Below are 16,168 nucleotides of genomic sequence, written 5' to 3' on the forward strand. Positions count from 1 at the left end.
AAATTACGTGTTATGACAGTCCTGTTGGGGGTTTACTGTATGCCAAGCACTTTACAATATGTGTTATATGTATTCTTCTAAGAACCCTATAGAGTAGATACTATTATTATCCCCATTTTAGAAATGATAAAGTTGAGGCTTAAAAGGTTACATTTTGTATATAGATACAGATATTACAGACATCTATATATATTTCTTTTATATAGAGATATATGTAGATATAGATACATTGTTTGATACATTGTTTCATATATATCTATATCTTTTATAGAGAGATATATGTAGATATAGGTACCTTGTTTGAGATGTAGATACACACACGTGTATTATGTGTTACATAAGTGTATCATTTATTGAATGCCTAGTATGTGTGGGGATGGTGTACAAAGATGAAAAATTTTACCCATACTTGCCCTCTTGGGATTCACATTCTAGAGAGGCAGGAAGTTTTTTTAAAAATACTGTCAATGACATATTTAAGACTCAAGTATAAAAAACACCAAAGAAATACAGAGAGAGGGAAAATGTATATTGCCTCTTGACACTAATAAAGTGAGGGAGAAATGAAAGTAAGGGTTTGGCATGATACATTTGTGAGTTTAGGAGTAAGGCTAACCTGGGCTTGAACCCTAGGTGCTAAGGGCATACCCATGGACAGAGCACTTAAATGTTCTCTATGCCAATTTTATATTACAGGGATGATGATGATGATGATGATGATGATGATAAGGACAATTATTGAGAACCAGTGGCCAGAATCTTAAGTATACTTGTCCTTAATGTAATATATCTTTCATTGAGGAAGTCTTCGAGGAAATTATTGTAAAAACTATCACTTTGGCCATTTGTGTTTTCTTTTGTGCAGAATAGATACCACAAGAGTTGAGTTTACCATCCCACTGAGGGAGAACTGGGCGCTGCCATTCTTTGCAATTCAGATAGCAGCAATTACATATTTCCTGAGACCAAACTTACAGCCTCTTTCTGAAGTAAGTGTTTTTAAAATTTCATATATTTTAATCCCCCAATTTTATATATGAAGCTTCAAAAAATGTGATGTGCTTAGTATCCCAATGCATGTGAATAGTTCTTATTCCATGACCAATTTTTAAACTTGAGTTAAATTAAGTTTTCTTTTCGTGAGCTTTTTTCTACTTTGCAAAGAAAATGTTTTCATTTTTGATGTTAAAAATGTACTCTACATAATCTACCCTTAAATAGTTGCAGCAAACCCACACACAATTTCTGCAAACTGTCAGAATTTTTAAGCCCTTGCTCTTGAGATGTGATTTGGTGCATTATCGCCTCCATAATAGTGTGGAATACACACACCGTATGTGAATATTTATATGCAAAGTGTCACTTTATGATAGTTAGAGCTTAAATAACAAATGCAAGGGTTTTCAGAGCAACAGTTTATGGTTTTTCTGTTTGGTTTATAGAGATATTGGCTGCTCTTGAGAAAACTTGTCTGCAAGGTTTTTTATTACTAGAGACATGTAAATTATACAAAGGTTTTCTTTTTACAGAGGCTGACACTTCTTGCCATTTTCATATCAACTTTTCTCTTTAGTCTGACATGGCAATTTAATCAATTTATGATGCTGATGCAAGCATTAGTGCTATTCACACTGGACTCCCTGGACATGCTGCCAGCAGTGAAGGTGAGCTTTGCTTTCTTTTCTCACTTGAGATTTTGGCCATTTAGTGTTTTTATATCATAGAATGAGATGAAAATATGCAAGTACTTATGGATAAAATTGAAGCTGTTTCTTATATCTGCTGTAAATTTGCTGTGGCCAATTGAAGCTGAGTAATTTATGAAGCCTAGTTTGACCATCTTAACTTTTATTTGCTTATTTTAAGTTAAAAAATGGAATGGATTTATTTTGGGGCATAAATGCCTAAGTCAATTGTTATTTATAGAGATGACTTAAATTTTAAAATATAAGATAGCTCTTTTAAAATGTCTTACTGTGTACTGCCACTTTTAAAAAAGAATTCAATAGGTATATAACAGCTTTTTTGTAGTACTTTATAAAATTTTCATAGTCACATTTAACTAATATGGGATGTGAATCCCTGTTGACTAGCTGAAAGTCACATGTGAAATAAAGAAACCAGTATCTGTCTCCTAGTGTCTGCTGCTGCCATTTAATCACATTTTTTATGTGCAAAAATATGATTTTATGTATTGCGTACAGTTTTAAAATGGCTTATAGTTAGTATTCTAAAGTAGTAGTAACTTAAATATTTCCCAAGTATAATAAAATACTTTCTCCATATCTAAGGCAGCAGCATAGCCCAAGGATTTGTGCTCATTTATTCCATATCAAAGGAGATCCAGTAAGCTTCCATAACTGACTGAGTCTGAATTAAGAAACATAAAAGTCTACCAAGAAATACACATTGCCTGTCTACTGAGACACTGTAATAGAATGGGCACTACAGAATATGCCAATATGTGTAATTCATTGTCATAACCACAGTTTGCCTTTTAGCTTGGGAAACAAAGATCACAGACAACAAGAACAAGCAGACAAATGATAGCTGCTAATTAGCAATACTGATATATCTAAAAGAAGAAAAGTTATTTTTAGGCAGAGAAGTGTTTACAGAAGTAAGAAGCTAGAACTGGACCACCTGGATCACAAATGAGGGTAGAATTTGGGTGGGATGTCAGGGGTGGGGGCAGAATAGGAAGGTGGAATACAGCAAGAGCAAGTAGATAGGACTAAGTTTATATATGTATATGAAATGTTTAGTGTTTCTGCAGGTGTGCCAGTGACCACTCCTACACTGCTGGTAACCTATACACTCCTATAATCTTTCTTTAGTGTAGTTTCACAGTAGGTATCAAAAGCCTAAAAATGTATTTGCCTTTTCACCAACATTTCTACCCCTATAAGTTTGTCCTAAGTAAATAATCTGCCATGTTCATTTTAGTTGTATTGTAATAAGAAAAAGCTGGGCGGAAAAGATAAAAAGAAATAAAAAACTGGAAATGACTTGAGCCAATAGCAATAGGGTATACTTAAATAAATGATGGCATATCTATGCAATCAAATATTATATAACCATTAGTTCCCCCATATTTTTTTGAAAAAGCGAAACATAGAGAAAATGAGTAAAGGTTCTGGAAAAATACACAGTAAAGTATCAACAGTCAGCTACACGATTGATGTTCTGCATATTCTTTTTGTTCTTTAGATCTTTTGATTTTTTCTGATAATGAACATGTATCTCTTTTTTTTTTTTTTTTTTCTTTGAGATGGAGTCTCACTCTGTCTCCCAGGCTGGAGTGCAGTGGCGCGATCTTGGCTCACTACAACCTCCACCTCCAGAGTTTAAGCAATTCTCCTGCCTCAGCCTCCCAAGTAGCTGGGAATACAGGTGCATGCCACCACACCCGGCTAATATTTGTATTTTTAGTAGAGACAGGGTTTTGCCATATTGCCCAGGCTGGTCTTGAACTCCTGACCTCAAGGGATCCACCTGCCTCGGCCTCCCAAAGTGCTGGGATTATAGGTGTGAGCCACTGTGCCCATCTGAACATGTATCTCTTTTAAAATTAGAAAGCAAAGGTACTGTTTTGGCTCACATACACAACATTTTAAAATAATATAGCTAATTGATTTTATATTTAGTTCTAAACTTTGTTCAACTTTTACATTTGAAACTGTGTTGGTATTAGAAGTAGTTTTAATTATCAGACTTTAAGGAGGAACATTATTACAATGAAAGGATCCTGAGTTATAAAACTAAATTGCTGCTGTCAGGTCTGAAAATAACTGGCTCTTTCAGCTTAGGCAAGTGATTTAACTTAGTTTCTTCATAAATTAGAATCACTTCTCTCTAACCATGTCAAATGGGAAAGAGTTGGAATAATTGGTATAGAAAAAGGTAATACAAATTCAGAGCTCAGTGTGGTGACAAGAAGCAGTACCTTCTACAGTACATTTTGTCATCTTTTCATGAATGATGAAACTCTTACCAGCAAAACCTCGAGTTTCCAGTCAGAAATGTGAACAGAGTAAAACAGAACAGCAAGCATATTATAAAGTGTATACTTTTGCTTAATTAAAGGCTAAAATATGGAGGTTAATAAAGTTTTCTTAATCTATTGTGGAAACAGACGCATTCATGATAAATGCTTAAGAGATCATGTTAAGTACCCTATATGGTTCCAGACAAGAGGGAGTAGAGACATTTCTCCCCGTTCCTCCCCAAAGTACATTGAAAAACCTTAGACAGTATATGTATATAACAAACATAAGAGGAATTTGAGAGGTAGAGAGAAGCTGACTGCCTAGGGACCTTGAGACCAGAGGGAAAATTTGACAGCGAGTTTCTTGGGTTTTCTTTTTGCCCCATATATCCTTGACTGGGTGCTGGAGAAGTCAGAAACCTGGGAATAACAATGGACTCAAACAAAAAGCCTCCTCCCTCTAGCAAAAGGACCAGAAGAGAGGAAGCCTAACAAGACAGAAAACTTTCAAACATTAACTGCCTTATTCTAGCGAAATGCTACAAAAGCAAAACCACAGCTCCACTCCCACCTCCATCAGTAAAGTTCAGTGGGAAGCCTAGATTCCTACCCTCACCTAGCTGTCACTAGGCATGCCTTGCTTCCTGCCAGAGCTATGTCAGAGAAGTCTAGTGGGGAACCAGAACTTTCACCATCTCCCAGAGACATCTGTGAAGGCCACTTGGGAAACTTGGACTTCAACTCTCACTCAGTGGTAATGAGACATCCTGTCCCCTCTCTATCAGGATGGTGTCAGAGAAGGCCAACAGGGAGGTTGAGACTCTAACCACCACCCAGATGTAATAAGCCTTTCTCTACTGCCCTACCCCATGCTGTCGGTGCAGGCCATGTAGGGAGCAGTGGTGACGCACCTCTATTTCTCCCAGCCAGCATGTGTCAGCAGGGACCTGTAGAGAGCCTGAACTTTCGCCTTCACCCAGCAATAAGGAAGTACACCTTCTGCTGACCCCCAGATGTCAATGGAGGGCAAGTGGACACCTTGGACTTCCATTTCCGTCTGAAAGTACCGAGGCAGCACCCTTCTTTCCCCATTAGCATAGCGTTGGCATAGTTTGAATGTTTTTGTGGTCCCCCACCAAATTTATATGTTGAAACCCAAATCCCCAAGGTGATTGTATTAGGAGGTAGGTAGGGCCTTTTAGAAGGTGATTAGTGCCATTATAAAACAGGCACAAGGGGGCTGTTTCACCCCTTTCACCATGTGAGGAGGACACAGCAAGAAAGTGCCATCAGTGAACCAGGAAATAAGCCCTCACCAGCCACTGAATCTGCCAGTTCCTTGATCTTGGACTTGCCAGCCTCCGGAACTATGAGAAGTAACTTTTTTGTTGTTTATAAGCTACCCAGATTACGGTATTTTGTTAGATAACAGCCTAAATGGACCAAGACACATGGTGTCACAGGAGGCCTGCTAACATGGCAGATTTAAATAAGATCCAGGGTCCCATAATGTAATAGGATACAGTTAAAAATCACTTCTTAGGCCGAGCGCAGTGGCTCATGCCTGTAATTTCAGCCCTTTGGGAGGCCAAGGCAGGCAGATATTTGAAGTCAGTTTGAGATCAGCCCGGGCAACATGGTGAAACCCCGTCACTACTAAAAATACAAAAATTAACTGGCTGTGGTGGCATGTGCCTGTAATCACAGCTATTCAGGAGGCTGAGGCAGGAGAATAGCTTGAGCGAGCCAAGATGGGGCCACTGCATTCCAGCCTGGGCAACGGAGCAAGACTCTGTCTCAAAAAAAAAAAAGAAAAAAAAATTCTTATATTAAGAATTAGGAAAATCTCTCTTGAGTGAAAAGAGACAATCAATAGATGCTAACACTGAGATACACAGAAATTGGAATTATCTTACAAGGAATTTAAGGCAGCCATCATAAAAAAAAAGCTTCACTGAGCAATTACAAACACACTTGAAACAAATGAAAATACAAACTCTAAGCAAAGAAGTAGAAGATACAAAGAAGAAGCAAGTGGAAATTTTAGAACAGAAAAATTCCAGTAATCAAAGTTTAAAACTCAGTGGATGGACTCAACAGCAAAATGAAGTAGTCAGAGGAAAGAATCAGTGAACTTGAAGATAGAACAATTTAGAAATTACCTAATCTGAACAACAAGAAAAAATAGAATGAAACAAAAATGAACAGAGCCTCAAGGACCTGTGAGACTATAATGAAAAGTCTAACATTCAGGTAATCAGAATCCCAGAAGAAGACAAGAAAAGAGTTTACTGAAGCTGAAAAAAGTATGCAAAGAAATACTTTCGGAAAAAATAGTTGAAATTTCCTCAGATTTGGCAAAAGCTATAAACCTTCAGAATCAGCAAGCTGAACTAATATCAAACAGGATAAATCCAAATAGAGCCACACTGAGACACATTATAATCAAACTTCTGGAGACTAAAGATACATTTTAAAAAATTGAAAGTAGTCAGAAAAATACTGTACCTATAGGGGAAAACCAATTTAAATGACAGTGAATTCCTCATCAAAAACCATGGAGGGGCTGGGCACAGTGACTCACGCCTGTAATCCCAGCACTTTTGGAGGCTGAGGCTGGTGGATTGCTTGAGCCCAGGAGTTTGAGACCAGCCTGGGCAACATGATGCAACCCCATCTCTATAAATAATAATAATAATAAAATGATTAGTCAGGCATGGTAGCAACGTGCCTGAGGTCTCAGATACTTGGGAGGCTGAAGTGGGAGAAATTGAGGCTTCAGTGAACTGTAATTGCACCACTGCATTCTAACCTGGGCAACAGAGCAAGACCCAGTCTCAAAAAAAAAAAAAAAAAAAAAACAATGGAGGCCAAAAGGAAGTGGCCTAGTATTTTCAGATGCAGAAAAAAAGAACTGTCAAGGCTGGGCGCAGTGGCTCACGCCTGTAATCCCGTTACTTTGGGAGGCCGAGGCAGACGGATCATGAGGTCAGGAGATAGAGACCATCCTGGCTAACATGGTGAAACCCTGTCTCTACTAAAAATACAAAAAATTAGCCAGGCATGGTGGCAGGCGCTTGTAGTCCCAGCTACTTGGTAGGCTGAGGCAGGAAAATGGCGTGAACCTGGGAGGCGGAGCTTGCAGTGAGTCTAGATCGCGCCACTGCACTCCAGTCTGGGGGACAGAGCAAGACTTCATCTCAAAAAAAAAAAAAAAAACCCGTCAACCTACACTCCTATACCTAGTTAAAATGTCCTTCAGGAATGAAAGGGAAATCAAAACATTCTCAATTAAGGAAACTAATATTGCCAGCAGTCCTACCGTAAGAGAATAGCTAAAGGAAGTTGTTGAAACAGAAAGGAAATGATAAGGAATTTAAGAGTATCAGAAAGGAAGACAAGGCGATGAAAAAAGTAAAAATGTGAATAAATATAACAGACTTTTCTTATTCTCTTGAGTTTCTAATTTATGTTTGAGGCTGGGCGTGGTGGCTCACACCTGTAATCCCAGCACTTTGGGAGGACGAGGTGGGTGGATCACCTGAGGTCAGGAGTTCGAGACCAGCCTGGCCAACATGGCGAAACCCCATCTCTACTAAAAATACAAAAATTAGCCAGGTGTGGTGATGGGTGCCTGTAATCCCAGCTACTCAGGAGGCTGAGGCTGGAGAATTGCTTTGAACCTAGGAGGTGGAGGTTGCAGTGAGCCGAGATTGTGCCATTGCACTCCAGCCTGGGAGACGAGTGAAACTTCGTCTCAAAAAAAAAATTATATTTGATAGCTGAAGCAAAAATTATAACACTGTCTTATGTGGTTCTCTATATGTAAAAGAAATACTTTAACAATATAAATGGGAAGGGTAATGAGACTTAAATGGAGGTTAGGGTTCTATGCCTCACTCAAACAGTTAAAATGTCTATACCACTAGTCCGTAATAAGTTATTAATGCATAATGTAATAGCCAGAATAACCTCTTTAAAAAACTATATGAAGCAGTACATGAAAAAACAGTACAGATAAATAAAAATGAAATTCTAAAAATGTTCAGATAACCTACAGGAAGGCAGGAAGAAGAAAGCAGGAATTAGAAGCAAGCAAACAAAAAAGAATAAAAGAGCAGATTTAAGACTAAAATAGCAATAATTACATTAAAGGTAAATGATCTAAATATACTAATTAAAGAGATGGCAGGGTGGATTTAAAAAGCATGACCCAGCTGTTGTCTAAAACACACTTCAAACACAACAATATAGATAAATTGAAAGTAAGAGGATGGAAAAAGATACAACATGCAAGTATCAATCAAAAGAAAGGAGTAGCTATGTTAATATCAGAGAAAGTAGATATCAGAGCAAAGAAAATTACTAGGGACAGAACAGAACATTATATGATGATAAAACGTTCAATGTACCAAGAAGAAATAGCAATCCTAAGTGTACCTGCACCAAACAACAGTACTGCAACGTGTGTGGGGCAAAAACTGACAGAACTGAAAGGAGAAATAGAAAAATTCACAATTGCAGTTTGAGACTTCAGCACATCTCTCTGGACAATTGATAGAACACCAGACAGAAAATCATCAGAGATATAGAACCCAACAACACCTTCAACCGACAGAATCTAATGATCATTTATAGAAACTCCACCCAGTAACAGCAGAATACTCATTCTTTTCAAGCATTCACAGAATACTTACCAACATAGACTATCTCCCGAGCCATAAAACAATGACAAACATAAAAGAATTAGGATTATAGAGAATATAATCTCTGACTACAATGGATTCAAATTTGAAATCAATACAGAAAGATAACAGGAAATGTTTCAATACTTGGGAATTAAGCTCACTATTACATCTATAGTAGTAATAGCCAGAATAACCACTTTAAAAATATATAAAGATATACACTAAAAAAGAGTCTAAGAGGAACCTCGGAGAGCATTGAACTCAATGAAAATGAAAGTGAAGCATGTTTAAATTTGTGGGACACATCCAAAGCAGTATTAAGAAGAAAATGTGTAGCACTAAAAAACTTATATTAGAAAAGACAGAAAGTCTGAAATCGGTCATCCAAGCTCTCACCTTAAAAAAGGGAGCAAAATAAATTCAAGCCAGGAGAAGAAAATAATAAAGAGCAGAAATCAGTGCTATTGGAAACATGAATAATAGAATTAATTAAAAAGAGCTAGCTTGGTCGGGCACGGTGGCTCTGCCTATAATCCCAGCACTTTGGGAGGCTGAGGCAGGCGGATCACCTGAGGTCAGGAGTTTGAGACCAGTCTGGGCAACATGGTGAAACCCTGTCTCTACTAAAAATAGAAAAATTAGCTGACCGTGGTGGTGGGTACCTGTAATCCCAGCTACTTGGGAGGCTGAGCAGGAGAATCACTTGAATCCAGTAGGCGAAGGTTGCAGTGAGCTGAGACTGCACCATTGCACCCCAGCCTGGGCAATGAGAGCGAAACTCCATCTCATTCATAGATAGATAGATAGATAGATAGATAGATAGATAGATAGATAGATAGATAAGATAGATTAGATACTCCGTTTCATTCATAGATAGATTAGATAGATAGATAGATAGATAGATAGATAGATAGATAGATAGAGCTGGCTCTTTGAAAGATTAGTAAAATTGCAAACCTTCTCCATAATTACCTTGGAACATTAAAAACTTTTCAATCTTAACAGACTTCGAAAGTTCTGATCTCAGGAAGAGTGGGAGGTGGGTGGGTATTGAGTGCTTAATGGATATAATTCAGATTGAGTGATAGATACACGAAAAGCCCAGACTTCATCAGTATATGTTATGTACGTGTAACGAAACCGTACTTATATCCCTTAAATTTACACAAATAAAATGTGTAAAACAAAGTTTTGAGCCTCTGTGGTACTATTTACGTGGTAGCCAATATTGCATAGTGGTTAAGAACACAGACTCTACAACTAGGCTGCCTAAGTTTGAATGAGTCATATGTGGGTCGTATGGAACAATGCTTGCTATTTTATTAATGTTAAACAGATATTAACTGTGGTTATTATGAATGGTGATGAGGAGCATGGACACGATCCATTGAAGACAGCTGTAGTTATTCTACACAGAAAGGATATACAGTTGACCCTTGAACAACACGGGCTACTGGTGCCGTTGTCTCCCCCCAGCAGTTGAAAATCTGCACACAATTTTTGACTCCCCAAAAACTCAATCACTAGTAGCCTACTGTTGACCAGAAGCCTTACCAATAACATAGTTGATTAACAGATATTTTGTATGTGATGCATTATATACTATATTCTTAAAGTAAGCTAGAGAAAGGGAAATGTTAATTAAATCCAAAGGAAGAGAAAATATACTTACTGTTTATTAAGTGGAAGTGGATCATCACAAAGGTCTTCATCCTCATCGTCTTCACATTGAGTAGGCCGAGGAGGAGGTACAGGAGGGGTTAGTCTTACTGTCTCAGGAGTAGCAGAGGCAGAAGAAAATCTATGTATAATTGGACTTGTGTTGTTCAGGGGTCAACTATATTCTTGCTACCTTGTTTCTATACTGTACTGTACTAATAGAACTGGGAAAGAATATCCAGTACACCGCTGATAATCCAGGACTTCCTAATACACAGTACTGCTCAATTTTACATTTTTGCCTGTTCATCAGCAATTTTTCTTTTGAATGTATATAAAACTATACAATCTTGTTGTTACACAAACTGCCCCTTTTTCTAGAAATACTCTCACTTGATATAAAAAGAATTGTAAACATCAAAAAACACCCACAAATAAAGGCAACCAGAAAGATGTTTTTGGAAAAAAAGCATTTGTAAATGAGTTAGTATCCTTAAGAGTTCCTGCAAATCCATGAGAAAACCATTTATAAACCAATGAGAAAAGGGAACAAAGGATACAAACACTTCCTAGAAAGAAGAGCATCAAAAAGGGTCAAATGCACAGGTACAAATGTAACACAAAGTGACAATTTACGCTTTACAAAACACCACAAAGCATTGTTGAAAGTTTTAAACGCCTAGATTGGAAAGATAATTCACGTTCTTGGATTGGAAGACTTACTGTTGTTAAGATGGCAGTGCTCCCCAAATTGATCTACAGATTCAACACATTCCCTCTCAGAATCCCAGGAGGAGTTTTTGCAGAAATTGACAAGCTAATCCTGAAATTCATATGGAAACTCAGGGGACTCAGAATAGCTACAACAATCTTGAAAAAGAAGAGTAAAGTTGGAAGACTCACACTTTCCAATTACAAAACTTACTACAAAGCTATAGTAATCAGGACAGTGTGATACTAGCAGAAGAATTGACATAAACCCATGGAATAGAATTGAGAGAGAGAAATAAACCCGCATAAGAAATGGTCAATTAATTTTCAACAAGGGTGTGAAGATAACTAAATGGAGAATTAATGGTGTTTTCAACAAATGGTGCAGGAATAACTGATACCGACATGCAAAAGAATGAAGTTGAGCCCCTTCCTCTCACTGTACACACTAACTCAAAGTGAATCACAGACCTAAGTGTAAGAGCTAAAACCAAAACTTTTAGAAGAAAACATAGTAATAACTCTTCCTGACCTTGGAGTAGCACAAACCTTAGATACAATACCAAAAGCACAAGTGACTTTTACAAAAACAGATTAATTGGACTTCATCAAAATTAAAACTGTTGTACTCAAAAGTGTGCTATTAGGAAAGTAAAAAGACAACCCATAGAACGAGAGAGAATATTTGCAATCATATATCTGATCAGGAACTCCCAGAATATATGAAGAACTCTTATAACTCTTTCAATGATAAAATAGCAAAGGATTTGGGTAGATATTTCTCCAGGTAAGATACATAAATGTCCAATAAACACAGGAAAAGATGCTCAGCGTCATTAGCTATCAGAGAAATGCAAATCAAAACCACAAGCAGATACCACTTTACACCCACTTGGATGGCTAAAATTAAAAAACAGAGACAAATGTCGCGGATGTGGAGAAATCAGAACTCTCATACATTGATGATGATGGGATTATAAGATGGTGTAGTCACTTTGAAAAACAGCATTTCCTCAGCATTTCTTGATTTTAATATAGAGTTACCATATGATTTAGCAATCCCACTCCTAGATACATACCCAAGAGAAATGAAAACATATCCATGCAAAAATGTTTGTATATGAATATTCATAGCAGTGTGATTCATAGCTACAAAGTGGAAACCACCCGAATGCCCATATCCCTTCCATAAACAGTGTAGTCCGGCTGTGCAATAAATAGTGTTCAGCAATAAAAAAGAATGTTGATACATGGTGCAACATGGATGAAACTTGAGAACACCATGCTAAGTAAGAGAAGATAGCTAAAAAAGACTGCACTTTATTCCATTTCTGTGAAATGTCCAGAATATGCAAATCTGTAGAGAACAGTACATCAGTGGTTGCCGGAGCTGGGGGTAGGAGATGATGGAGAGTGATGGCTAGTGGATATGGGTTTCTTTCGAAGTGATGAGAATGTCATAAAATTAGACTGAGGTGAGAGTTGCACAACTCTGTGAATATACCAAAAATCATGAAGTGCACACTTTAAATGGGTGAATTTGATGGTATATGAATTATATCAACTAATAAAACTGCTAAGAAGGAAAAACTCTTCCTTCTCTAACCAGTAATTGTACTCAGGGATCTATCCCTAAGGAAATGTTTTTATTCATCAATTCCTCCAATGTTTATTAAGTGCCGCTCTTCTAGTGTGTATTCTTTAAGGTGCTGGGGATACAGCAGTGAACAAAATATGTAACTAATCAGACAATTCGGTTAGGAATTCTGAGAATCAGACCTGAAAAAAATTTTTAAAGGGATGTTCACAATGTTAATAAAAAGCCAGAAACACCTAAATGGTCCAGTGGCAAACAAATTATGGCATATGGTGGAATGTTACATAACCATTTAAAATTTAAGTTTTCACAGAATAGTCACTGATGTGAGAAAGTGATATGGTAGGATGTGAAGGATGTAAAATCCTGTATATGAAATACTATATACTGCTGTGAAATCAATATTATTTCTTTAGGTAATGGTGCTGGGTTTTGACTCAAGAGCCCACCTATTGATTGCTATTTCTTTTTTGTGTTTTTCTGAAGTGTCTAACTCTCCTAGAGTAAGATACATTGTCTTTATGATCCTAAAGATCATCAGCATCCATTTCCCTGAGTTCCCATTGACACTAAGCAAAAGCACTGAACTGCTGCAAGCCTCACTTTTCAATGCTTCTATCAATAGGTTTGTTTCCCTTGAGGTTAAGAGAACAAAACCTTGGGGATAATCGGATTTGCTGCTAAATAAAACTGGTATTTTTCACTTGTCAGAATGAGTATGGCATTGTCTAATTTGAAAGAGAAGAAGAAAACTAACAGAATAAGTGTCCACTCTTTATTAGGGACTGCCTTTTTTTTCTTTGTGGCGTGTTTCGTGTATTCAAGTTAGTTGTGTTTTGCTTCTTTTGGTATCAACCTATCAATAAGTTTCATTACATCAAGAGTTAATCCTTAGTGCTCATTATGTGCCAGGCATTTCCTCCCCACCCACCCCTCCCCACTTTTTTTAGAGACCAGGTCTTGCTCTGTTGCCCAGGCTGGAATGGAGTGGAGCGATCATAGCTTACTGCAGCCTCAACCTCCTGGACTCAAATGATCCTCCCACCTCAGCCTCCTGAGTAGCTGGGACTACTTGCACCACTACACCTGGCTAGTGTTTTATTTTTATAGAGACACGGTCTCGCTATGTTGCCCAGGCTGGTCTTGAACTGGGCTCAAGCGATCCTCCTGTCTCAGCTTCCCAAGATGTTGGGATTACAGGCATTAGCCACCGTGCTTGGCCACCAGGCATTTTCATCCATTACCACGTCTAGTTCTTCTGTGAGACCCTACATCAACTCTGTGAGGAAGGTATCATCATCTCTTGTTCACGATGAACCATTTAGGTCACATAGCTGGTTTGCACCAGAATCGGAACTGCAGTACAGGTGCTGTTGGTGCCGGAGCTGATGTCATTGCCCAGTGTACTGTGCTGCCTGCTATGAAGCTGTGAGGTCAAAGAGGACAAGGTCATGCAGCAGGAGGGGTTTGCAGTCTAATCAGGGGATCTGGGCACACACTCACACAGACAAAGCAAGGAATGATACAGTCCTAAAGTATAGAGTATGGAAAACTAGGAAATAACACAGTAAAGTACTTATTGGTGGTCATAAACAGTAACTGAAATCATTGAAAAGAAAACTGAAGATTATAAATGGCCCTTGCCAATTCTCAGGAATAAATACATTATGCTGTTGTTTACTTCCTCTACTTCATATCATCCCTCTTTACTTCCCCTTTAATTAATGTTAGAAGATTTCTGTTATTAAAAGGTAAATAAACAGTTGGTATGTGTATGATTTAGTTTCCTTTTTTAGATTGTGTTTCTTTTTTTGGAGTCTCATTCTGTCGCCCAGGCTGGAGTGTAGTGGCGCATTCTCGGCTCACTGCAGCCTCTGCCTCCCGGGCTCAAGCGATTCTCCTGTCTCAGCCTCTGAAGTAGCTGGGATCACAGGCACGAGCCACCACGCCTAGCTAATTTTTTTTTTTTTTTGTATTTTTAATAGAGATGGGGTTTCACCATGTTGGCCAGGCTGGTCTTGAACTCCTGAGCTCAGGTGATCCCACCCGCCTTGGCCTCCCAGAGTGCTGAGATTACAGATGTGAGCCACCGCGCCTGGCCTAGATTGTGTTTCTTGAATCTACATGTGTTTTCTGCATTATTTGTAAGCTGAGGTGTATCCACCTCATGACCAACATGTCGACGTGATGATCTCTTGGTAAAATGTCTGTACTCATCTAATCTTTGGTTCTTGCAGGCGACATGGCTGTATGGAATACAGATAACAAGTTTACTCCTGGTCTGCATTCTTCAGTTTTTTAATTCCATGATTCTTGGATCACTGCTTATCAGTTTTAACCTTTCAGTATTCATTGCAAGAAAACTTCAGGTAGGACTTTTTTTTTGTCCTTTATCAAAGTAAACTTTTTTTTAATTGCGTGGTTTATTGAACCTTATTTTCATACAGCATACAAAGGGAAATTTACGACCTGATTTGCACTAAAAAGAGCACGTGGCATTGTGTGCTTTTTCTTGTGCGTGTGGTAGCATTTCTGTTTCAAGCTTTCTGGGTCATCCTTTTATTTTGACAGTTATTTCTTAGAGAATTGGAACCTTACCTTCAATGTGGGGATCAGCCAAAGATGCTTGGTTGAATGCCACTGATTTAAAATTGAAGTAAAAGAGAAAAGTTATTAATTTTTATGTGTGTGAACTCAGGAGCGAGAAGAGTCTCCTGCTTGTGTTGGGAGCGTGTTCATTACAGTCCTTCACGTTGGTGGATACCCTGTTATTTGATGTAGTAATGCTACTCTTTTCCCCATCCTTCCATACCGTACTAGTTATTTTTAGGTGAATTAAAATTAACTGTTTTGAGAATTTTGAGAATCCAAATAAATAACTTTAGAAATAATGGGACATTTCCTAGGGTATTGTCAAATCATGTTTGAAAACAATGACTTGCTCTTTTAGCTTTATTTATATAATTAAATTTCTTATATTTACGTAAGATATGAGTCATTTGTTTTTGCTTGAAATTATAACATCCTGTTTCACATATGCTAGAAACCGTGTCAAGAAGCCATTTTGTTTTCCACTTTTAGAAGAGGAAATCATTTTTCTTATTAGTCTTTTGAGTGAGAATTGTTATGGACAAAGGTTTTTAGTTGACTATCAAAAACAACAGTTCACAGTCATCCTTTTAACCTTAATTATAAATATTACTCGTATTTGAACTGTTAAGATATTATTATATTTAACAATGTATAAAATTATCTGAAGATTATAAGAAAACTATTATATGTCAAAAGGCACAATGTACTTCTTTTTACACCCATAAGTCTTTTATGTAATTGAGTTGTAACTATGCCCGTGTTGTAGGAATTAATGGATAAAAGATGTAACAGGGCCAGGCGTGATGGCTCACACCTGTAATCCCAGCACTTTGGGAGGCCGAGGCTGGCAGATCACGAGGTCAGGAAATTGAGACCATGCTGGCTAACATGGTGAAACCCTGTCTCTACTAAAAATACAAAAACTTAGCCGGG

The 16,168-nt window shown here is 37.8% G+C and overlaps 1 protein-coding gene across 13 annotated transcripts in view; it reads left to right on the forward strand.

Moving 5' to 3' along the window:
- The window catches only part of DPY19L3 (dpy-19 like C-mannosyltransferase 3), an 80,406-nt gene that overhangs the window by 32,793 nt on the left and 31,445 nt on the right, over positions 1-16,168 (forward strand). For all 13 annotated transcript variants that reach the window (XR_010153808.1, XR_010153809.1, XM_016935608.4 and 10 more), the window contains 3 exons: positions 866-989; positions 1,530-1,664; positions 14,881-15,012. Coding sequence is in view for 11 of the 13 variants with exons in the window: in XM_016935608.4 (XP_016791097.2) it covers positions 866-989; positions 1,530-1,664; positions 14,881-15,012 (391 nt within the window). In the remaining 2 variants the exon portion in view is untranslated. The remainder of the gene's footprint in view (positions 1-865; positions 990-1,529; positions 1,665-14,880; positions 15,013-16,168) is intronic.

This window comes from Pan troglodytes, chromosome 20 (genome assembly GCF_028858775.2).
Source record: "Pan troglodytes isolate AG18354 chromosome 20, NHGRI_mPanTro3-v2.0_pri, whole genome shotgun sequence".
Lineage (NCBI taxonomy): Eukaryota > Metazoa > Chordata > Mammalia > Primates > Hominidae > Pan > Pan troglodytes.